This window comes from Berghia stephanieae, chromosome 2 (genome assembly GCF_034508935.2).
Source record: "Berghia stephanieae isolate SIO BIC M18660-M18661 chromosome 2, UCSD_Bste_1.3, whole genome shotgun sequence".
Taxonomy (NCBI): domain Eukaryota; kingdom Metazoa; phylum Mollusca; class Gastropoda; order Nudibranchia; family Aeolidiidae; genus Berghia; species Berghia stephanieae.
Window position 1 is genome coordinate 101,983,371 of NC_088361.1, and position 26,412 is coordinate 102,009,782.

At 35.6% G+C, this 26,412-nt stretch overlaps 1 protein-coding gene across 1 annotated transcript in view; it reads left to right on the plus strand.

The window, feature by feature from the left end:
• The first annotated feature begins 27 nt into the window (after positions 1–27).
• LOC144966086 (N-acetyl-D-glucosamine kinase-like) overlaps positions 28–26,412 on the plus strand; it is a 27,745-nt gene continuing 1,360 nt past the window's right edge. The window contains exons 1-10 of the mRNA XM_078902147.1: positions 28–209; positions 2,816–2,900; positions 4,821–4,919; positions 5,993–6,134; positions 7,004–7,114; positions 15,601–15,713; positions 16,685–16,772; positions 17,578–17,678; positions 18,367–18,445; positions 19,841–26,412. The exon at positions 19,841–26,412 is cut by the window's right edge and continues 1,360 nt beyond it. Coding sequence (XP_078758273.1) covers positions 175–209; positions 2,816–2,900; positions 4,821–4,919; positions 5,993–6,134; positions 7,004–7,114; positions 15,601–15,713; positions 16,685–16,772; positions 17,578–17,678; positions 18,367–18,445; positions 19,841–20,019 — 1,032 coding nt within the window. The 5' untranslated portion in view covers positions 28–174 and the 3' untranslated portion in view covers positions 20,020–26,412. The remainder of the gene's footprint in view (positions 210–2,815; positions 2,901–4,820; positions 4,920–5,992; positions 6,135–7,003; positions 7,115–15,600; positions 15,714–16,684; positions 16,773–17,577; positions 17,679–18,366; positions 18,446–19,840) is intronic.

Consider the following 26,412-nt stretch of genomic DNA (forward strand, 5'->3'; position numbering starts at 1 on the left):
TAGCCAAATGTTTGGTTTCCGCCCACTTTGTTTCGGTTTCGTATTGCTATGTGTCACGAAAAAGTCAAAAAATAAAGCCGGACCTAGACTTTCAAAGGAAGGCTCAGAAACAGAACTGAACGCCATTTTTTCAAATATCATTACTTATTTCTTTAGTGTCAATATTTTGAGTCGATGGCTGAAAACTTATATTATGGAGGAATTGAGGGGTATACAATTACAATTTTTTTTCCCCAATGAACTTTATTTTATTAAAATTTAAATTACTATTTGTCTGCCATACTTATTCACTTATTCTTACTCTAGCTAGACGCCTAGCTAGTGGTCTTAGTGTACTTTGGTAAACGTCCATTTGGCACTCCAGCAGTGAGAAGATAAATGGCCTATTACTAATGGCTGTGACTGTGACCTGATTTTTTAATATTTTTTTTTTGGACTTTTTGTGGTGGCGATGAGTCTCAGAAAAGGTTCCATAGATTTTTTTTGTTTATGGACATGGATGGATTTTTAATGATTTATGAAATTTGTCTTATTTGCTTCAGGCACTACCCTGTCGTTTGGTGTTGTTCATGTTTTATTTATGTAGTCTGATTCCATCCTGTAGACAAGGGCCGATTAGACATTGGAAAAGTATGAAGCGCTAGTTTGGGTTAAAGTTTGAAGAACACAATTTCAAATAAACCACTGTTGCATTATTTTTCAAAGTATCTGAACGGCTCTGGTATCATTTTAAAAAGCAGAGATCAAAATCAAGCTTTCTTTTAAGGTGGCGTTTTTATGCACATCCGTTGGAGGTGTACAAAAATGCACCGTTTTTATGCATCTCCAATGGAGGTATAAAATTATGCACCGTTTTTATGCACCTCCGTTGGCAATGCTGATTAATTAACGAAAATGTTGCTGCTTGAAGTTCGAAGGAAAAAATAACGACAAGTGTTGAATTGTAAGCTCCAATTTATTAGATACTGTGGACATTTCGGGTTTCCACGATGAATAAAGCACTAAGGACGAATAAGATATGTATGAATGGAGTAGTTAAGATGAATAAACAAAATTAAGGATGGGACAGGTGTAAAAATAGACCCAAAGAAAAAAGAGGCTTCTCATCTTATTTTCAGCATCGCTGATGAATCACATGGAATGCTCATGCGTAACGGAGGTGCATAAAAACGATCCGTTAAGATACACCATCAACGGAGGTGCATAAAATCACTATGTTCTTTTAAGGTGTTAGAAATCAATGTCGGCACATTATGTCAAAAATTATAATTTGATCAAAATTACGTCATTTTAAAACTTTTGTAATTTTTTTCAAAACTGAGATGGCAAAAAAATAAAATAAAATGCATCTAGATATTTCATATGTCTATGCCTATGTAAAATTTCATCAAGATTGAAGGCAGCGCAGTATGATTAATTTTGGCCACCAGTGACCAACCCTCTTTTCTCCATGCTAAAGTCTCATTTCAATCAGTAGTCACCTTATCGAGAGGCTGTCCAGTGGGGGAATTCTCAGTCACAGATTTTGCAACAGTAAATTTTGAGTGGTAAAATCGTCATAACTTTGGAACCGTTTATTCTAGATCTAAAGTAAGGTATCCTAAAATGGTTTTTAAAGACCTATCTATGTAAAACATAATGATTAATGTTTATTTTTGAAAAAATATCAAACTACCTAGTTCATGTTTAAGTCAGTGACGATTTAGTTTATCTTTGATTGTGGATAAAATAGGGTAAATTTAGCTTTGGATAATTAAAAAATGAGAAATTTGTAAATCAAAATTTCAGTGAGGGCACGTGATTTAACATCTTAACTAGTTTAATAAAATTAAATTCAGGGCAATGTTGTATACCGCATCCCTGAAATTCATTCCACCAGCAAAATCCTTAATCATATCCTAGCTGCCATTTTAGGCCAGTTTTGAAATCCAAATGGTGATTACTACCGGAAATGCAACAGTTTCAGGTCACAAGGTCTGTCAGTAAATAATATAGGCAAATAGAAGGACATTTAAGTTAAAATATCTTTTCTTCTGCCCATCTGATATTCAAAATTTTGGTATCATTAGAATTGTGTTGAAAAGCATTTTATAATTATATAGGTTTCATTGAGCTCAACCCAATTTGTCCTCAAAATACTGGCAATTTGTCATTTGCTTACCCATTTATAACAATACAATATTATAGAATACATACATAACATAATGTATTGACATATCTATATACACTCACACTTATGCACACTAGTAACATCGTAGGTGACGGGTAACACAAGTATTTAAGCCATTTCCAAGGTCAGGATGGGAATCAAATCCAAATACAGATTCACTTTCTTTTGAGTCGAGTTTTCTGAATTTATTGCCATGTAACCCAACAGTTTCATGTTTAAAATAAATGAGCAGAAAATATATACACATGATCGTTGGTTGTATACATTCCTTTGTACACAGTTTACCACTCCAGTAGTTATTTTTAACAAGAAATGAAGTGAGTAGCAAAGTGCCAGAAGACAACAGAGAATAAAAACTTTGCGGCAGCGATGGGGGTTCGAACCTGTGACCTTGCTAATACAACCCCGCCTGGCCGGGGAGATTGTGACTCTACCATATGAGCTATCCACGATCCCAGGAAGATTTTATTCTCTATTGTCTTTTGACACTCTCCTACTCACTTCATTTCTTGTTATTATCAACATACGTGCCTGCTCCACTCACTTTTCCAAATATTTATTTTTACATTTGAGCTGTTGGAACGTTTCATAAATCATTAATAGATTTAAATTGTAATAATACCTCCTCATGGTAACTTTCTACAGGGGAGCCTCCCATAGTCAATTCAATCTCATGGGATCCGATGGGAAAATATTGGCAAACAGTGAAGGGGAAGACACCAATCACTATGTAAGTTTGTTTATTCATTTGTTGTTTGTCTTCTTTTTTTTTTTGTGATAATTCTTTTCCAACAAACTTCATAATATGCAACCAATCTCCTCTAAACAGTAATATGTCTGGATGACCTGAACCTAATTTAATTTATTAAAATTTTCTAGACTTTGATGAAATTGTATATATAGTTCTATTGAGGAAAGTAATGTCTTTTTAAAAAATTGACATTAAGTAAAATCTCACATTTCTTTTCAAATAAACTTTAACATCACTATTTGCCATCTTGTGGACACTGACATGATACACTGTTTTGAGATGATTGGTCACGTGTAAACATTTATCAAGGTTGCCAATTTTTCGTATATTTACGGAATTCAGGATGTTATAAACCCTCATGTATATTATCCAATCACCTGCTAGATGGAAATAAGTAAGTACATCGTGTCATTTCACAGGAGTTCAACTTGAGCTTTTATATAGCGCAATATCCACTAAACGTGCTCAAAGCGCTTTACAAGGGGTCCCTGGCCAACAGCAACACATAACATGTAGGACGAGACATGACGCCTGTCAGGCGATATTACAAATTTTTGGGACAGAGACAACGCTGTTAATGGCCGGGCACTCATTTTACACATGAGTACGGTGAGAGAATGTGAGTAAAGAGCCTTCTCCAAGGACTCAACTATGTGCTGAGCGAACCCAGGTACTTCCGATCCGAAAGCGAGTGTCATACAACTAGACCACATAGCCGCACATCACTCAGAAAGGGGTCAGTCAATGTGTTTACGTAAAAGTTCAATAAATTTTTGCCTCCTGAGTTGGCCGTCGTTTTATATAATACATTGCCATGGATTTACCATATTCAATTCGCTTCACAGTGTTTCATTTATTCCCCCAGCAGGCCATATGGAGCCACATTTTTATTAAATACAGTACAAGCCACCTGTTAGGCATCCTTTTTTGTACTTCCACGTTCACAATATCTGCCACCACCTAATATCCAGGAACTTATTCATGCTTGAGTCGAGTGGGGAAATCTTCATGCTTACATTCTCAAATGGAATTTATCAAGTATAGTGGTAGGATTTTGGCAACCAAAAATAATAAGGCATTTTTTAAATCTAAAAAAACTATGCTAGACTAAAATTTTAAAAACGTGTATCTTACATTAGTTGTGTAATTACTCACAATTTATAAGTCATGTCACATTGTGTTTGAATATTATTTTATGTCTTCGTGCATTTTTCTTTAATTTTTTTTTTTTTTTGGTCTCAAGAGAGCCCAATGGAAAGGTATTCAACCGTTTGTAACCTCTCAGTGTCTCAAAAAGTGAAAGTGTAAACAACAAAGATCATATGTGTAGTCTTGCTTTCGGATTGGAAGGTCGATCCTAAGTTTGGGCCTGGTTCGGTCCTTGGAAAAGGCTCTTGACTCACATTCTCACAGTACTCGGGTGTAACTTGAGTATCTGTCCGTTAACAGCGTTGTATCTGTCGGGGAAAAATCAATTGTGATATTGCCTAACAGGTGTCATGTCTCGTTCTACATGTTACATTATGCTGTTGGTCAGGGACTCCTTGTAAAGAGCTTTGAGCACATTAAGTGGATATTGCGCTATATAAAAGCTCAATTTATTTTTAAAATCATAAAGCTATGCAGCACTGCCTCATCCCCTACACCAAATAAAGCAACTATAAACTACTTTTTTTCCATCAGATAGAGGTCATGATTTATTTGATTCTTTTACACAAAACTAATACTTGACACAAAAAGTTCTCTCGGTGCATCTTATAAACAATATCACAGTTTTCAAGTAAAGAATTTTTTTTAAAAAGGAAAAGAAATATTACCAACCCTTTTTAAGCTGTGAATATTGTCGTCGCTTAGCGGGTTTTAACTGTTTTTATTTTTGTTTTTTCTTCTATATTTTAGTTGATCGGTATGGAGGAGTGTCTGCGTAGGATTCATGTCATGGTACAAGATGGGCTGACCAAAGCTGGTCTCCCTACAGACACGACATTGGAAGGCCTCGTGAGTGATGGATTACTCGCCCTTGCATTTTGTTTATAATGTGTGTCAGTGTCAGTGTCAGTGTATGACGTAATCAGTTGGAAGGTGACATTTGGGGTTTGCATATTTTTTTTCATTTTCTGACAGAATATGCTCACCAGAGGGTTTTAATCTTTATTTGAAATAAATCAGGTGATTTTCATGAAGTTATGGTCAGGTGTATGGGAAAGGTATCCGGGAACTTTTCTCAAATTTCATACTTTTTCAACTTGATTAGCTGTAAAATATATTTAAAAGTGAAATTAAGCTTTGATATTTCCCGAAGATGTACAAAAAGGGTTGATTTAATCATTTATGACAAGAACTCATTTTTGATTTTTAAAAATTCACCTTCTAACTAAACTTGGCAATATCTCAGTTCAAACCTTTTCACCATCCGATTGATTATGTCATTCACTGTAACATATAGGTGATACAGAGTACCAACGAAAGAGTGAAAATGGAGAGGCTCCGTATGGGAACAAGACAGACAAAAGACGTTTCGGGTACAAACCCTTCGTCAGCACAACAGTTTGTGCTGACGAAGGGTTTGTACCCGAAACGTCCATTGTCTGTTTTGTTCCGATACGAAGCCTCTCCATTTTCACTCTTTCGTTGGTATTTTATTTTTATGATCACTGCCTTCAGGCAGCCCCTACCGTTTTCTACTTTTCAGGTGATACAGAGGCTTGACAACCAGTATGGCATGGCATTTAAAAAAATAACCATTTCAATCCAAAATTCAAGTATATAAAGGATTACTTCAGAGCCATAAAAAAAGTTATCTGAGCTGGAGTTTATCATGCTTTGTTTTGTGATATTAAACTATAACAATAATTGCTTCTACCAGGGGGGGGGGGGGGGGGTCAGAAGAAATCTCAAATATACCCAGGATCGATCTCAGTCCCTTTGCTTGTGAACCGATAGCTCTACCAACTGAGATATCGGGACCCCCCCACCCCCCTTCTAAAGCCCTTAAAATCAAAATCATTTGATCCAGTTAGGTTTTATATTCAATTTATGATCGCTTACAATTTTGTTTCTATTACAATTAGGGTTTGAGTCTCAGCGGAGGAGATGAAGCCGATGCCCAGGTGGCTTTCAAGAAAATGATCAAAGAAAAATACCCAACCATGGCCAGACACATTTTCATTGGCAGCGATACAAGATCAGCTGTGGCTACGGCTTTACCCAAGGGTAAGATATATGCGATGGTTATATGGTGAACCCGCGATCTCCAGTAGTCGGTGAGAGAGAGCTCTAGGAATGACCTGAGTTTGAAACGAATATTTTTGTGTTCGTGGATAGCTCATACGGTAGAGTCACACTCTCACCGGCCAGGCGGAGTTGTCGTACCAATAAGGTCGCGGGTTCAAACCCCACCACCGCCGTGAAAAAATGTTATTCTCTATTGTCTTCTGGCACTTTTCTACTCACTTCATCTCTTGTTGTTACTAAGATATTTGGCTTGCACATGGCTGCTTATGACATCAGACACCCTGCCTTATAATATAAACAGACTGGGCAGCTTAGATTTTCCTTTTCTTAGAACGATTTTTCAGTTGGTAAAGATAGGGAAACTAATGCCCTTAATAGCGGATCGACAACTATCCTTTTTCGGACACATAGTAAGGAAAGATAAGAATGAATACCTGGCAAGTTGTGGAAAAATACCTGGTAAACGCGCCCGGGGGAGACAAAGAAAAACACTCATAGACCAACTGAAGGGCTTCACCAACCTAACAATCCAAGAGCTGTTTGAAAAAGCAAGAGACAGGGAGGAATGGAGAGAGATAATTCATGCAGTATCCGAAGCCTGGACCAGGCATGGAACCTAGAAGAAGAAGAAAGAAAGGGATATTAAATCTACCTATCTATCTTTTTAAATGGCTTGCACATCTTATAGACTTAAGTATCATGGAAAAGCTTCATTACTTTTAATGTTTTGGGTTGTCCTCTATTTATCCATTTTAATGATTTTTGAGGGACAAAAACATGATCAAATATCTAAGCAGACCTCCCAATATTTCTTTGCCTGTTTTACCGTGTCTTTTCATCTTTTATAGGAGGCGTGGTGTTGATTGCGGGGACAGGATCGAACTGTCAGCTTATCAATGAAGACGGAACCATGGCAAGATCAGGTGGTTGGGGTCACATGCTTGGGGATGAGTCATCAGGTGATTACAAATCAATTCAATTCAAAGCTTTATTTAGGCAATTACCGATGGAAATCATACATTAAATTAGAATTTCCAATTAACAAATGAAAATCTGTAAAATCAATAATATATATTGTATGTATAGAACATGTATACCAATATGTTTAATTATGGAATAAGTGGTAAAAAAAAAGAACATCGATTAGGAAAAGAAAGGAAACAAAAGAATAACCGGTCACTTGACTAAGTGGGCAATGTATATCTCTAGCAATTCCTATTTCAGGAGGCAACATTGAATTGTAACAAATCAACAACCAATCACAATTTAATTAAGTAAATAGGTACAAAATGGCTGTTATGAAAGTTCCGACTTTAATTTTGACATGATTAAAAACGGTTAAGATAGTTTTGACAAATTTGCGAGCAGGCACTGGGGAAAGATAAAATTCTGAAATGTGTGAATGGCATGTTTCAGGCATGACTTTTCATATTTGTAAAGTTTGATTGTAGAGCATTGCAAAAGTAACTTTTAAATGTGAAATTTTAAATTTTATATTTAATGGATTAGCAGAATTGTCAGCTTAATTGGAAAGAAAGCAGCATGCCGTTCGCAGCCAAGATGAAACAAAATACACGAAATAACAACAAATTATTATGCGGAACGAAATTTGTGATTTAGAATTATGTTCACCTTTTGTGAAAAATGCTCTCGTCATTTCTTGCTTATGTGAAATGAGGCGTCATTTGTAAGATATCAATTGTGTTTTTATTGGAAATGCGTCTGTCATACGGCTTCTTTTGATAAAGAATGTGCACTGGATAAGACTTAATCAAATAGGAAACTATATCAAAACACACCTAATAAGAGTAAGCCTTAAAGTATAGGGAATGAGATTAGCGGAAGAGTAGCGTCCCTTGATTGGATGTCACCGGTGGAGAAGTTATTTGTAAACAAACCAACTACAATCCAAGCGCTCCAAATACAAAATTTATTCTTCATATTTCTGTACAAAAATGCATATCATAATCAACGTTATGCGTTTTTGTACAGAAAAATGATTAATAAATTTTGTATTTGGAGCGCTTGGCTTGTAGTTGGTTTGTTTACAAATAACTTCTCCACCGGTGACGTCCAATCAAGGGACGCTACTCTTCCGCAAATCTCATTCCCTATACACAAAATCTGAACGTATGAGGACATCTTAGAAAACTCTTTATTCATGGAAGATGCATTTTCATACTTCTATATTTGGTAGTCAATCAAATTGCGGTAATTTAAAAATAGCTGAAAATCAGCAATTTTATAGTAAAGTAAAATTGAAAAATGTGATCAAGTAACTATGTTTGACCAACCTTAGACCACTTCTTGAGATATATATATATATATATATTTTTTTTAAATTATTATTATTTTTATTATATATTTTTTTAATGATATTCTGATTGTAAGTGTATAATGTCTTCCTCTTTAGTTGTCAATCATTATTTTGTTGTTACCATTTGATTTAGTTTAGCTAAATTGCAATTGCTTTGCTTACGTTTCCTTTTTTTTTGTGTGTCTAAATGTGTAGTTTTTGTTCCAATTTGTGTTGGAATGAATATAACAGTATTTGTTTCACCAGTAAAAGATGAGGACGAATTTTATTTTACTCTGCAGATTTGTCTTTGATCTCTCGTATTCTCAATTTAACAAAGGGTTGATATTCACAATTTGACAAAGGGTTGATATTCACAATTTGACAAAAGGTTGATATTCACAATTTGACAAAGGGTTGATATTCACAATTTAAAAAAGGGTTGATATTTACAACTTTGTGATATTTCTTTAATTGAAAATTTGGAGATCGCTTATGACATGCACCTAGGGGGGGGGGGGGGGGGGGGGGGGGGGTTCTCAGGATGCTTATTTGGGATAGGGAGGGGCAGTGTTGAACAGAGGTACGGTCTGTGTTCTATTATCAGAAGGTGGTCGGTTTGTGTTACACTTTGTGGATTTGAGTATGACACATTGCCTTAACCCACACAATGCTTCACTAGACCAGTAGTTACACAGATCAGCTCTTATCGCTTAGTGGGGGGAAAACAAGCCTTCCGAGGGTCAGACAAGAAAGTTAACAAAGTTAAAACCTTCATTTTTTACAAAATATGATACGCTTTGTCAACAATTTCGAATCAGGAGGCCTTTTTAAAGAGAAATATTATCAGCCTTTTGTGCAGTTGTGGAAAGATGAGATCAAAAACAAATTCAGCATAAAATAACATTATATTTCATTTTGTCATTTTTTACTTTTACGTGAGGAGAAAGTGAGAATCCTGTAACAGTGATACTGTATGTACTGCAATATGCCAAGCGTCAATGCTTTCACGCCGAGCGTTAATGCTTTCAAGAAAAGATTAGATGCTGTGATGTTAAGTTATGTGCATAGTGTAGAAGTGCCTCCCACACAAAATAGCTATGATCAAAAGATCCGTAGAGAAAGTGTAGTGTAGGCTAGCCCCTGATCACAAGATCAGGTAGGGAAATGCATTAGATCTGTTGTGAACAAGACATTCAGTGACTGGAAAGACTCGGCGACAGGCCAGTGGCCTAATCAAGCGATGTCGATACCTTCTATTCTATTCTAATACTGTATGTACTACATCGTTTTTAAGATCTGACCTAGGCCAATGCTTTGATCTGTATTTCTTCTTATTAACAACACAAAGATCAAATATCTAAACGTATCAGTACTACCGCAAACTCGGGGACCCAAATAATTTTGGGGGTTTGGGAGGGGGGAGACTTTTTTTTTTTTTTAAAAAGTCTAGTAGGGGGTTTGGGAGGGGAGAGACTTAAAAAGAAAAAAAAAAAAGTTTCCCCCCTCCCAAACCCACAAAATTATTTTTTAAAAAAGTTTCCCCCCTCCCAAAACCCCAAAATTATTTGGGTCCCCAAGTTTGCTGTAGTACCAACGTCTCCAGGTTGTCAAAGGATTGATGCTATTTGTGATTTTTATGCTGATGAATGGGTGAAAAAATTATTGATAAACAATTGTGAGATGTAAAAGCAATCCAAGCAGGGAAGAATATGTTGTTTGATTCGTTTTGGATCACGTTGCAATTTAAACATTTTCCAGCAGCAAATAGTTTTTTAAGGGTGAAGAAAAGTGACTTCTCTCATATGGTAGTAAGCTATAGTTGACATATTGATTGCTTATGTGTGACCCAACATCTCAAAACGGGTATTATGTCCGGATAAACCAGATACTAAAAAGTCAAATTATAGTTAGACTAGTCAAAAATATGAATCACTGGTATTCAGCACTCTAAAATATCATATTCATTCTCCTCAATAAAACATAGAAACTCATCGCAGGTCTCATATTTCTGGCTACAAATTCAATTTTCAGCATTCCTGACTTAATCCCGTTTTGAGACGAGGGGTCACATATTTAAACAAGAAACACTTTGCTATCAGCTATTTTGCCATGTGAATCATTGCTTTGTCATATCTGTTGCAGAGGACACATTGCATGGTGCTACCATTTGATTAAACTGACTCCCTTTGTTTTTTTTTGTGCCATTCGCTTTAAAAGACAGGTAGACGCTGAGCCACTTGTACAGACGACTACAAAAAATGTGACTTGTTCTATCATTTGACCTTTGACCTTTGACCTTATCTTCTTATTTCCTCACACCTCTGCTTACACGATTGGTTTATGTTTTTTTTGGACACATTCTTGGTCTTGTTTCGGAATATCATTGACCAAGAATGGAAGATATTTTCTTGATTAGCAAAGAGAAGAATGTTTAATGCAGTTTTGTGCTGTTCCTTCCACATCAAATATCAGATATTTCCAGAATGTTTTTCCCCTTTCATATATCATTTTAAAAAAAGATTCTGAATCTATATTTTTCCTTTTAAAACGATAACCCATTATCATTGTAGTTGGCCGCATCAATCCGGTATTTTGTTGGATTGAAAATGCCATAATCATTCGAATGGTGAAAAGGTTTGAACTGAGATATTGCCAAGTTTAGTTAGAAGGTCAATGAGTTTTTTGTCATAAATGATTAAATCAACCCTTTTTGTACATCTTCAGGAAATATCAAAGCTTAATTTCACTTCTAAATACAGCTTGTCAAGATGAAAAAGTATGAAATTTGAGAAAAGTTGCTGGATACCTTTCCCATAACTTCATGAAAAATCACCCAATTTACTTCAAATAAAGATTAAAGTGCTCTGGGGACCATCTTCTTTCAGAAAATGGAGAAAAAAAATATGCAAATCCAAAATTTTCACCTTCCGACTGATTATGTCATGCACTGACACAAATGACGAAAATTGATTTTAGACTAAAAATGATCAGACTTTTTGATATTTTAGGGTTTTGTTGTTTTTTGTTTTTTTCCTTGAAGAGAATTCGAGAGGCTGTTAACTGTAAAAAGTCTTGTACAGTCGTGAATATAACAGTGTCAACAGAGATCAGATTACCAAACACAAAATGTTTACGGCTCAAAACCCTTCTTCGACCAATCACAAAAATAAGTAACTTTTCAAATGTTTTTGTTATTTGCTGAAGAAAGGTCTTGAGCCTGAAACGTTCCAAGTTTGGTATTTTGGTCTGTTTTTTGGGGGGGTTTTTTTTGTTTTTTTTAAGCTATTCAATTTTGCTTACCTCTTCAAGAAACTGTATTCAGTCCCGTCGTTAAAACATTTAAACTGAGGCCGAGTCCCACATTTTGGCTACAAATTCAATTTCCTCTTACACATTACCCTGACATAATACCGTTTCGAGGCAATGGGTCTTATTCTCCCTTTGTATTGGTGTAAGGTTTTAGATAATCCATTTCCTTAACATGCATCTGTCACATGGTTTGCTGCATGGCTTGGATGACCCCATTAGCCATTGCATAGAATTGTATCCCCCTCAGTCACCATGATGGGTCGGAGGTCCCTGGCTGTGTCTTCTATCCCCCTTCATCTGTTTGCCGAGTTGCTTACAATTTTAAAGTATCTGCAGGAATGTGAACTCCTGCAGAAATTGTAAATAATATTTTTAAACAACAAACATGTAACTCTTATGATTTTATAAAAATTTTATTACAACAGTACACGTTTTGAGCAGCTATGGCCCCTCAAGGCCGATAACAATTGAAAAAAGACGGAAACAGGCGCTTAAATGACCTAAATAGTGTCGAAAGCGCTGTTAAACACCTAAAAAACAAACAAATTTCCGAGTTGATGTCTGTCTTTGTCTTGGAATTGAATTACTTGGTTTTGTCCTGGCCCTGGCCCAAGTCCTTGGCTTGGAGGAGAACAGTCCAATGCAGAGTTATAATTTTAAGGAGATGTTTTTGGGTTTTTTTTCTTGTAAATCCTCTCTCTGCTGTGTTTACTTGATAAAGACCAAGGGCCGAAACGTCGTTAGTTTTGTGTTGTTCATGCATGAGTCAGATTTACTCCCTTTATCTTTATTTCCATTTTATTGACTCATTTGGGCACCTCTATTTATTATTTTGTGTTTTTGTTTTGTTTTGAATTTATAACGGGTTATAAACATTTGAGTTTATTCCTCTTAGTGAAATTCTGTGCTTGTTCCTGGATGAGACATTAAGGTGATCTCAAACTAAGAACACTGATGGTGTGCTCTTGGAATCTAGAATCTACATCTGTTCCCATATATTAACCACCCCTTTGTCTTACTTTCTCTTGTGTGCGCTTTCAATTGTAAATCTAGAATATTTTGCTTTCCCATTTTCTTCCTTTTTACTGGTGCTGAAATGACCTAAAAGTTGAGTGGAGCAGGCACTTATGTTGATTATACCAAAAAATGAAGTATTTTATGAAGTGAGTAGAAAAGTGCCAGAAGACAATAGAGAATAAAAATTTTAGGGCTATGGGGGGGGGGGGGGAGCTCAATGCTGGGGATGGGGGTTCAAACCCATGATCCTACAGTCATGACAACTCCGCCTGGCTGAGAGAGTAGCTCTACATCTCTTTGAGTGTTGGATGGCATCGACTGTAGATCTACCCCCTCGCGGTTAAGCAGGGAGTTGTCATAACAGTAGAGTCGTGGGTTCAAGCCCCCATCCCCCATGAAGATTTTGTTCTCTATTGTTTTCTGGCACTTTTCTATTCGCTTCATTTCTTGTCGTTACTATTAGAGATGTCTTCGTTTTCCATGACAAGTGTCACATGTCACATTAGGGGCAGCGTGGCTCAGAGGTACAGTCTTTGCTTTGTACCCGAAAGGTACGGAATTCAATCACCAGCTGCTGCGCTATGTGGCCTTGAGCAAGTCACCTCGCCCTAGCTCACGTTGCGGCGCTGCTCTGCGGCTGACACCTGGGTTATTCCAGTCTTCCCTTGGAATAGACCCTAAAGACAAATTTCCCCTTGGGGATGAATAAAGTTAATTATAATTCTTTTTTTTTATTTTTTTTTATTTTATGTCTCACATTTTTTTGCCAATATCCTGACTCGGGGCTACATCAAACAATCTTATATTGAATCAGACATCCGGTCATGTCACTGACCGTTGAGCTATTTTGTCACCTTTTAGCCTTGTATTATATTCTAGACATCCCGTTTTCCTTGACATAGCCGTGGATGAAAATGAAATACGATGAGTTGAGATTTGATGCTTTCTGACAGAATCCTCGCCGCCATCTCCCAATTTATATTCGCAAACATTCCTGCTTACTCCCAGCCCTTGCTTGTTGACATTTTCTACTTTTTTATTCTCTCTACCTTAATTGTTAATTATTCCATTGATATTTTTATTTTTTGTTAAAGTGCAGTCAGTCAATAGATTATTTTATTAGTTCCTGTTGTTTTTTAGATTTTTTGAAATATTCGTTAACAAAATCAGAACTTTGCATTTTTAAAGATCATTATATTCCTTTTTATTATTTTTTTAGTTATCGAAATATGAGTTTGTTTAAGAATTTAAATAACTTTTTCACTGTCCTCTGTTTTACATTTATGTGATGCGACACAGAATAAGTTGTTCAGAGTTACCAAAATTACATCAATTAGTGCGTGATATATATTTCTGCACCTATTTCTGAATGCTTTGAGCTTAATTTCATTCAGTCATTTTATATAGAGAGCCAAACATAAACTATTTTCAATGTAGGAGGCTATTAATTTGGTGCGTTAAGTCGAAAGTTTAACCAAGACAATCCAGTTTAGAAAATAAGGTGGGTAACAACCCAAAACTTCCAAGAATGTATACAAAAAAAATCTTAAAATATACAGTTAAAATATAGTCGTTAGTTTTGAAGTGGGTTAGAACCTTCACTGTTAAGAAACTGACCAAAAATGTTGAATGATTCTACTAATGCTCATAAAGGCACGGAAATCTTACGTTTGTTCACATTATAAATAACAATAACAATGACGACAATGGACAGAATTACAAATAACAGCAAATGATAAAAATAAAATAACGAGTGGCAAAAACTGACAAAGAGTGACAACTCAGCACCAAGCAGTACTAAACAATTAATAGCAAACAATTCTGGTCTAACCAGAACATCTATGGAAATGAGAAGCTGAGAAAATGGTGCCTGAAGCTGGCATAGAACCTATTTCGAGATATATCGGTACTGACAAATGAGGTCTTTGTGGATTCTATGAGAATTAAACATTTTCTCTGGCTTTTTGCAGTTGTTTCCCTGGCATCAAAGAATGTAACTTACACACACACACACACAAAACACCCACCAAACAAACGATGGGGCACAGTTACCCTATAATAAGTTACTCAGAAGCTACTATTGAATGTATTTATTGTAATTGAGTTAAAACTCAATCTATTGAAGAGCTAAGATGTCAAATTATCATCTCCTATGGTATCCCAATTTGATGAAAAAAAGCAAAACAAAGCATTATGACTTATACTTATATAATATTGTGTCCTGTGTTGTGTGTATGTATTTCTTGTGCATATTGTCTAATTTGCACAAATAATTTTGTATCGTATTGCCAAATGACATAACATGAACCATCTATACAAAAACCTTATCTTAATTTAGAAATTTAAACAGTTTCTATTATTTTCAGGGATAATACATTGTTCTAATTTTGTATTTTTAAAAAAAAATTGATCTCCTTAGACATAGTGGTCTCGTTCCATCAATTCTTTTTTTTTTTTGCGGCTATGTGGTCTAGTGGTATGACACTCGCTTTCGGATCGGACGGTCCTGGGTTCAAAGCCTCGCTCGACTCATTGTTGAGTCCTTGGAAAAGGCTGTTTACTCATATTCTCTCACCATGCTCAGGTGTAAAATGAGTACCTGGCCGTTAAGCAGCGTTGTCTCTGTTGGAAAATTGTAATATCGCCTAACAGGCGCCATGTCTTATTCTACATGTTACGTGTTGCTGTTGGTCAAGGGTCCTTTGTAAAGTGCTCTGAGCACGTTTAGTTGATATTGTGCTATATAAAAGCTCAAGTTCTTTTCTGTTTTTGTTTTTTTTAAATAATTTTTTACAACTTTGTGTAAATTTGTTGATTCAGCTTGCTGGATTGTGTTGAAGGCTGTAAAGTCCGTTTTCGATCACGACGATGAGATTCATCCTTCTAAACACTCGGTAGAAACTGTCAGGAAAGTCATTTATGATTATTTCAAGGTAAGATTCATGTCAACTTCTGGTTAGAATTTACACACAAATCAATGGGCGTGCTTGAATTCAATATAATAATCATTATAAACCAGAACAGGGTAATAGATGCTTTGGTACACATAAATTTTCTACTGAAATACTATAAACATTTAGAATATACACACGGTTAGCAAGTCATATGCTCTTTGGTTTTTAAGTAAAAATATGATGATACTAAGAAATAAATCAAAGAAAAATGTTACAAAACTTATGTAAGACCAATGCGAGAATATAGCAGGATGGGTTGGGGCTATATCACAGTAAAAATCTAAGATAATGAACTAGTTGTCTTTTATGTGACTCGACCCTATAAAGTGGTATTAATGTCAGAATGAATTTGAGCTTGAAAATTTAATTTATAGTCCAAAATAGAGATGCAAATTAAGTTTGTGTTATTGATCAGAACGAATATAATGTCCCAAGTTTACAAAACTGAAATTCCACATATTTGTTCTTTTTAATGTTAAAATCCCTTTATTGCACCTGTTGATCCTGACATAATATACCAGTTTGATGTGATTGGTGATATATGGTCTTATAGATTTTAACACAACGATTTTACACATAAACAGTCATGATAGAACAGCACCATCCTGTATGGGTTGAACAAATAAAAGGCCCCAAAAACTCCAATAAAATTGAGAAACAGGCGCTTAAACGACCTGTGAGTGTTGAAAGGTCCCATTTATCACCTTTTATGAAGCAGACCACACTTTATAGTCACCTGGAACAACCACAAAAGACGTCTAACTTCTACGTCATGGCACAAGACCGAAGGGCTAGAGCTCAGGTGGTCGCTGGTTCGGATAAGTAAGTATTAAACAGACCAAAAATTAATTTGTTAGTGTACGATAGCATAGTCATTGTTAGGTTTTTGGACACAAATGTCTGGGTGCATTTTATTGATCAAGCAAATTTTAAATCTAATATTTTCCCAGATCCAAGAACGCAGTGGCCTGCTCGATCACTTGTACAAAGACTTTAATAAGACCAAGTTTGCTGGATGTTGTAAAAGTCTGGCGGAAGGTAATAACATCACTTATACATTGGGTAGATGACTTAAATTGCACAGTTTCTGAAAAATTTATTAGGATTTTGTCTTTTCTTAAACATTGTGTACACCTAGATTTAATGTGTCTATGTGCATATGTTGTTTTCTTAATTGTTGTTTATAATTGTATCTCCTTTAAAAAAAAACTAAAAATGAATATTCTGGAATAAGGAGAAATAAATGTAAGTTTCAATTGTAAAATCCATGACATAATTATGTATCTTGCATGTCTATCTCTTGATTCCGATTAGTAAGTAGGTATGTGGCTGGTTTGTAGATTAGACAAAAAGACTTTTACCTGGGTTGGATTCCTGATATCCCATAGTGGGCAGGGAGGAACTTACTGTGTCTTCTATCCCCCTATATATGTTTTCCAACATGCTATGTCTTTGTTTTGGAATGAGGTTACTTTTGTCCTGACCCTGGCCGGAGTCCTTGGCTGGGAGGGAAACAGTCGAATGTATAGTTATTGTTTTGGCAGATGATATTTTTTTTCTCCTGTAAATCAATAGTTTTTTTGGTAGAATACAAGTTCATTCCACTACAAAATCACCACAACAGTCACACACTTATCTTGTTCGAAGTGCACATAAAACCACGGTAAACAGAATGAAAAAGAATTGTTTGTAGATGTCTTTGGAAGACTGGTAGACTTTCATATTTTCTTGGTTTTAGTGGTAAAGAAATCCATACGATGGGAGCTGAAAATGCAAAACCACGATCAGCAAACTTTGTTCTGGGATGTTTTTCTTTATGATTTTTAAAAATCTTTAATTCCAGAGGCGATAAAAACCAAAGATCCCCTGATCTGTTTGATATTTCAAGACGCAGGACGGTATCTGGCCAAGCATCTCTCTGCTGTTGCTGCCAAGATGAGTGAGGTAAGGGAAGACTGGATAATGAAATCAAGAGTAGCAAGAATTGGATACTTTGAAAACTTTATCAGAATGCTGTGATATTATTAACAAGAAAAAAAGTGAGTAGGAAAGTGCCAGAAGACAACAGAGAATAAAAATTTTGCGGCGACGATGGGGGCTCGAACCCGCAACCTTACTGGTGTGACAAGTCGTGACTCTACCACCAGTTGTGGATAGCTCATACGGTAGAGTCACGATCTCCCCGGCCAGGCAGAGTTGTCGTGCCAGTAAGGTCACGGGTTCGAGACCCCATCGCTGCCACAAAATTTTTATTCTCTGTTGTCGTCTGGCACTTTCCTACTTCATTTCTTGTTATTATCAACATAAGTGCCTGCTCCACTCACTTTTCTGTTATATTATTATGTTTTTATATCTTATGACAAACTCAACATATAAAATTTGACTTTGTTGTGTGTCTTGTATTATTCTACCCAGAGATGGTGAAGCAAAATGGCATCAAGTTTATGAAAACATTTGAGAGCAGTTTGTGATGTCAGATTGTCAAGATTGTGCAATTGACAAATTGTATAATTTGAATATCTTTTTAAATGTTTTTTAATTAGAAAAAGAAAATTCGTCATTTTAGGGGTAGACTATGCGTGTGTTATTTATAGCAGTAGAATTTCTGTCATCAATTTTATCTTTTACACAGGCCCTTAAGGAGAGGAAAGGGGGTGTTCCCATTGTATGTGTTGGATCTGTTTTCAAAAGCTGGGAGCTTTTAGAGCCAGGTAAATAAACGATATATTATGATAAGATTCTTTAACACCAGAATTGGGAATTTCCAACAAGTTCCAAATGTTGTTGTGCAACCTTGTGACTGCGCATTGGGAATGAGTTCAAAATTTCAAACACAGGGATTCAAGGATCGTATTACTAGTTCCCTTCAATGACCTCATCTATACTACTATTTCCTGCCTGTCAAATATATTATTCTTACAATCATTGTTTTCAAGTTAAAGATTTTACATTAAAAGTTGTATTTATGAGCTGGATATCCTTACAGGTCATAATCTATTTTTAGGACAGCGGGAAATGTGTCAGAGGGAAAAGAAGTTGTTGTTTTTTCCAAAGGAGAATAGGGATGCCTTGTAATATTTTGCTATTTTGCTGTAGTTAAATTGGGTTTTCCCCATAATGGAAGGGGCATAATTAGATTTTAAAATATTATAAAATCATATTCTTCTTCATTCAGCTTATCAGGTATTTCTCAGGATTGTCATAATGAATGCCACATCTCCATGCATCTCAGTTTAGAGCATCATCTTCCTCCAGGCCCAGTTCTTTCATATCTTCCTTTACCCTATTCAACTATCTAGTCTTTGGGCGTCCCTTTTTTTCTCTTTCCCACCAATTGTATATCTGGGTGGGGTTCCTGACCTCCCATAGTGGGCAGGGAGGTACATGCTGTGTCTTCTATCCCCCCTATATCTATTTTACAACTTACTTTCTGTCTTTGTCTTAGAATGACATTACTTGATTTTGTCCTGGCCCTAGCTGAGAGGAAAACAGTCAAATGTTTAGTTAGTTTTGGGAGATGATATTTTTTTCTTTGTAAATCATCTCTCTGTTATGCACTGTATTATGTTTTGTTTACATGTTATTTAGGATTTGTAAACATTTTCTTAGTGGGGACCTGCGCTTACGTCAGGATGAGACATTTAGGTGATCCCAAACTAAGTACTTTGATAATGTGCTCTTGGAATCTACATCTGTTCCCTATTTGAACCAATTCCCATTTGTCTTACCTTGTATATCCAATACTTTCCTTCCCACGTACTCCCTCGTCTCTTTACATGTCCGAACCATTTCAATCTATCTTCTCTCATCTTTATTGATACATTCTTCACTTCAGTCAACCTTCGAATTCGTTCATTTCTCACTTTATCTTTTCTTGTTTAGCCAAGTATCCATCTCAACATCCTCATTTCCACCACCTCAACTTCTTTATCGGAAGTGGGAAAAATATAAAAACCCAATTCTTATCATTTCGTCATCTTCTTCACACTGACATATTACCAATTTGAGGAACTGTAGCACAAATATATTGACACCTGATGTCTGAATTATCTACCAAAAAAAAATTTATCGAAAAACCTGGAATGATTTTTACAACTCCTTTTCAGGTTTTATCGAGGAAATGAAATCCCGAAAGAACGTGACTGGAATTAAAGAAGTAACGCTGTACCGTCTGAAGGTCGATGCAAGTGTCGGTGCCACGTCTTTGGGGGCCATGGCCGCTGGGAAGGAATTGCCCATCGACTATTCCACGACAGCAACAGCTTTCTACAACGGTGTTTTCTAACCATTGGTTTGTAAAGGAGATGTGGAATTTGGACATTCCATTCTGTGGTGTTTTCTAACCATTGGTTTGTAAATGAGATGTGGAATTTATTCCATTCTGTGGTGTTTTCTAACGATTGGTTTGTAAAGGAGATGTGGAATTTATTCCATTCTGTGGTGTTTTCTAACGATTGGTTTGTAAAGGAGATGTGGAATTTATTCCATTCTGTGGTGTTTTCTAACGATTGGTTTGTAAAGGAGATGTGGAATTTATTCCATTCTGTGGTGTTTTCTAAGGATTGGTTTGTAAAGGAGATGTGGAATTTATTCCATTCTGTGGGTTCAAATATAAATTTTTAAAATTATTTGTTATTTCTCATGCAGCATTTTCTACTCCACTGTCATCAGAGAAAGGGTCGCATATCGGAGAAAGGATCGCATATATTGGTAATTGGGTCAGGCTGAGTTATAGACACTGTAATGAAATCTTCTTGAGCCAAACTGGCATTTTTCTATTCAGGTTTCGCAACTCTTAAGTCAATAAATGTTTTATTACAGAAATAAGAGATAATATGACTTGATAGAGTAAAAGAAACCGGAGCAAACGTTTTTTTTTTTTGGCTCTCCTGTTAAATTTGCTTTTCCAATATACGACAATTTGAAGATGACAATACTGTATTCTATTTTATACTTGTGTTCCTCTTTAATTTGATACCCCCCCCCCCCCCCCCACTCCCTTTTCCCCCAAATGTTTATCCTCCTAAGCCCAATATTACAATTTAAGAAAATACAATTATTTGGAATGTGCTCTATGGCTGGGAAGTTTATTTATTAAAAAGATAAGCTTGTCGCATTAGAAATCAAATTCATTTTGATCTGGAATACCTATTGAATTTTTGACTTTGTGGTTTTGTGTGCATGTGTGTCACGATACATTGGAAAGTCTTCCTGCACACTTCGATATTGACTTCCGATTCCCCTCCTCCCTAAAATTTTCTATGACTCATGGACCTTCTATAAAACAGAATATGGTTGTTACCGATAATGTTGCTACTGAGACAATGGGAATTCGAGCCACTTTTTTTTTTCTTCATCTCATATTGTCAACATTTTTCAGGTTGTTTGGGACTTTTTTATAGAACATGATATATGGGGAGAAAAAGAATATTACAAGAGAAATCCGGTGTTTTTAATAATTGTTGAATGAATTTTCTTAGATTTGCTAAGCTGTTTTTTTAGCTGTCAGTCTAATGATTGCAATTGGCCTTTAAAGACTTTGTGTTTCTTTTAGTTTTGTTATGTCTTTGTTTTGTTTTTTAATTTATTGGCCAGCAAGAAAGCTGACCAGGTCTCACAACACTATCTCGAATAAATTATTTCACTGTGTTTGCATGTAACCATTCTATTTATGAATTATTTGCCAGCCAGGGCTTGCAAGCATTATACGCAACTGCATACTATTGATATTACAGATCAAATATTCTTTGTGTTTATATTCTGTATTTTACAGTAGTCAGATTTAAAACATTTTTTGTTTTTTGCCCGTGACAAGGACGGAGGTTGTATCCCAATATCAAGAGAACTGTTTTACATTATAAAATGACAATATTTATTTTTAAAATCTGAACAAAAAGCAGATCGATTTCAGAACACGATATATGAGAAAGACCACGCGTTGATGTTTTGAATGAATGACCGCTTGTTATTTAGTTTTGTTGGTACGATGACCTTATATGGTTATTTCTTTTTTTTTTTTAATAAAACTCTGTTGTGCTTTTAGAATATTAATAATCATCAACATTATTATTATTATTATTATTATTATTATTATTATTATTATTATTATTATTATTATTATTATTATTATTATTATTATTGTTATTATTATTATTATTATTATTGCTATTGTTATTGAATTATTTAATGTTTTATTTTTAGATATTTTTTTTGAAATCACATGAAATCCTGTTTATATTGCATTCCATTTCTTGTAGAGGTGTTCGCCTGTTTTGATCCCATATGATGTCAGCTACAGGTTACAACGTCATGAAACATGTTAACAGTTCTAGACATAACAAAGTGAATAACAAAAAATTGTTAACATTCTGTAAATATTTGTTTTGATATTTTTTTTTTAATGGTTTATTTGTGACCCGCCTCCTCTATCTGGTGTCATGTCAGGGAAAATTTGGAGATGAAAATTTAATTTATGGCCTAAATTATAACATTAGAGCTAAATTTTTATGGCTTGATTTTAAAAAAAGGAATTATAATGTGAAATGCATTTTTTTTCTTTTTATATTTTTACTCGTTTTTGGCTCTTAATTTTTCGACATCCGTTTCACCGTGACACTCACCATATAGAGAGGACAAGTAATATTGTGACCTAAGACAACCTGAACTCTTGCAATGTGTGACCAGCAATCTCAAAACGGTTTTATGTCGAGTGAAACTGATTTGAATTAAGTGAATTTAGTTGAAATGGTCAGAAATATAAAAGTTTCACTTTTATGCGTGGAGTGGAATTATATTTAATCCACTCAATAAAATACTTGAAAAATTTTTATATTTTTTAAACGCAAATTAAATCTTCTGGATCAATCTCAGTCAGACATTGTAGTGTGTGGGAATGTGGGTCGCACCGTTTGGGAATGTGAGTCACACCGTTTTGGGAATGTGGGTCATAACACAGTTTGGGAATGTGGGTTACACCGTTTAGGAATCTGGGTCATACTGTTTGGGAATGTGGGTTACACCGTTTAGGAATGTGGGTCACACTGTTTGGGAATGTGAGTCACACCGTTTTGGGAATGTGGGTTATAAAACCGTTGGAGAATGTGGGTCGCACCGTTTGGGAATGTGAGTCACACCGTTTTGGGAATGTGGGTCATAACACAGTTTGGGAATGTGAGTCGCACCGTTTAGGAATGTGGGTCACACTGTTTTGGAATGTGAGTCACACCGTTTTGGGAATGTGGGTCATAACACAGTTTAGGAATGTGGGTTACACCGTTTAGGAATGTGAGTCACACTGTTTGGGAATGTGAGTCGCACCGTTTGGGAATGTGGGTCACACCGTTTGGGAATGTGGGTCACAACACCATTTGGGAATGTGGGTCACATATGTTGTTACTAATGCATATCATTGGTTATTTAAAAGATCTGACATTTGTTGATTTTATCACCAAGTTTTTGTGTGTATGACGACATTTCGTATACCATCTTTATTTATTGTGTGTATGACGACATTTATTATACCTGGGTGGGGATCCTGACCTCCCATAGCGGGCAGGGAGGTACATACTGTGTCTTCTATCCCCTTATATCTGTTTTCCAACTTGCTTTCTGTCTTTGTCTTGGAGTGAGATTGCTTGGTTTTGTCCTAACCTTGGTCGGAGTCCTTGGTTGAGAGGGAAACAGTCGAATGTATAGTTATTGCTTTGGGAGATGATATTTTTTTCCTTGTAAATCATCTCTATGTTATGTACTGTATTATGTTTTATTTACATATTATATTTGATTTGTTAACATTTGAGTGTATTCCTCTTAGTGGGGACCTGTGCTTGTGTCTGGATGAGACTTTTAGGTGATCTCAACCTAAGTACTTTGATGGTGTGCTCTTGGAATCTACATCTATTTCCTATTTGAACAAATTCCCCTTTATCTTACTTTTTCTTGGGTGCTTTAATTGAATTCTATAACTTTTTACTATCTCATTTCTTCCTTTTTACTGGCGCTGATATGACCTTAATGTGTTGCAAGCGCCGTAAAACCCTCAAAAACAAACAAAACAAACATTTATTATACCGTATTTATTTATTGTGTGTATGAGGACATTTCGTATAGCATCTTTATTTATTGTTTGTCCATTTTATCTTGTTTCATTTCTATATTTGACCAAGACTTGTCCTTTACCCTTTTATCAAAATTCATAATTTGTAGTTGAATGAGGAAGCAACCCAAATGAGCCAAGTTGCAATCCCAATTTTGGACAGCTGGGTGGGATTCCTGACCTCCCATAGTGGACAGGGAGGCACTTACTGTGTCTTCTATCCCCCTGTGTCCTGGTAAGGGTTCCTGACCTTCCACAATGGACAAGGAGGTACTTACTGTGTCTTCTATCCCCCTATATATCTGTTTTCCAACATGCTCTCTGTCTTTGTCTTGGTGTGAAATTACTTGGTTTTGTCCTGGCACTGGCCGGATACCCTAGCTGGGAAGGAAACAGTCAAATGTATAGTAAGTTTTGGAAGATGATATTTTTAAAAACTTGTAAATCATCTCTTTGTATTATGTTTTGTTTACATATTATATATGATTTGTAAACATTTGAGTGTATTCCTCTTAGTGGGGACCTGTGCTTGTGTCTGGATGAGACTTTTAGGTGATCTCAAACTAAGTACTTTGATGGTATGCTCTTGGAATCTACATCTGTTTCCAATTTGAACCAATTCCCCTTTGTCTTACCTTTTCTTGGGTGTTTTTATTGTAATCCTAGAACTTTTTACTAATCCATTTTCTTCCCTTTTACTGGCGCTGATATGACCTTAATGTGTTGCAAGCGCTTTAAAACCCTTAAAAACAAAACAAACAAATTCACTATGCTTCTTCAGATTTATATTGCAGAATTTCAATTGTCGTTAAAGATTTAGAGTTGTGTTTTCATTCATACAATGTGCTCATTTGGCTTGTAAATACTATGAAATGGTGGACAGTGAGTAAAATGATTTTATGTTTTGTTATGATATTGATAGCTTTAAGAAATATTGTAACGTTTTGTGATAATTTCCTATTTATGATTTATTTAAAATAGTGTGGATTGTGTTGTTATATCTTTTGATTCGTTATTATATCTGGTTTACAAAAATCGCATCCTGTTGCTATTTCTACTTAACTCTGTTCTGAAATGCTATACCGCCGTACAATATTAAAAATACCTTTTTATTAATTCTAGCTCCCCCCCCCCACCCCACCAAAAATAAAAATAAAACATGTTTACTTTAATTATTGATCTGTTCAGATGACCCCCCCCCCCCCACCCCAACTTGCCCAAAAGACTCAAACCTGAGACTTCTATGAAGACTTTTGTTTGATACTTTTTGACAAATTGGGTCATGTAGTCAACCAACGATTTAAATAAAAAATTTCCAGTATTTTTTTGTCCGTGTATGGCAGGCAGTGCATAGAATGTAGAATGGTTGTAATTTGTGTTACTTTTTAAATTTTAATTATTTAGCCAATTTATTTATTCTCGCTATTTATTATCACTATTATGCTACTTTAGTTAGCTTGTTAAAACTTGGTTGTAATTAATATTTATTTAATTTAGTTTTAAATGTTTAGTTGATTGAAATTTTCCTTCCATAAACTTGTAGCAGGTGGAGCGTTTGCTATGGTGTACACGGATAATTATTGTTATAAAACGGACAAGATCTCACACATCTTTGTTTCTCTTGAAACCCGTACTACATTATATCAATGTATTGCCTTTTACACTTTGGTAAGCAGGGGTGGGATTCTTTCCCAGATCCAAAACAAATTCAACAAAAACCGGTTTTCGATCCTCTTAAAATTAGACCTTCCCATGCCTTAGTCAACAGCTCCATAACCACCTGATTGCATTGACTGATGCCACCAAGCAGGGCTGTGTAAGTAGATTTGTGATTTTTGATCTCTCCCAGAAATTGTCCCCTGAAATTTTATCTGCTGACCAATTGGATTCAGTAGTCTGATGTCAAGCTGCCTGGCAACGGCGGCCATCTTGGTTCTAAACAAAAAAAAATCATTACTTTTTATTCTTCATGCTGGCTAGAACTTTTCATATGCCTTGTGATCAGAATGTGTAAAAGTCAAAACATGATCAAATTTATCTCTTTTTTCCCTCTGGATACGCTTTTATGCTCTCCGAAATATTTCATACGGCGTCCGCCATTGTTCTGATAGTTTAGAGCCAGTGTTACCATGCGTCATTAGGAAGGAAGTGACGTTACGACTGTTGAAGAGTGTTGTCCATTGAAATTGACCACGGGGATTCCCATACATGCCCACCTCTCTGGGTAAGACAACTATGAGGTCATATAAACAATCAATTCAAATGACCCCATGACCCCACCCAACTTGCCAGAAATTCTTAAACCACATGACTTCCCCTGACGTTTTCTCGTTGATTTCGTTACTTTATTTTATTCCATTCTGTAATAAGTTATTTGTGAAATCTCACTCCTACTGATATTATCGTTGCCAATTTTCAAATGTTGTTCTTAATGCAATTGTTGCTGCTTGAAACTGGAGAGAAAAATAACAACAATAACATGGAATGGAAGCTTTTACAAAGACAGATGATGAGAATGTTTCAGGTTTCCCCTTTGTCAACAAAATACGATGAATGAAGCACTAAAGACAAATTATGAAAGAT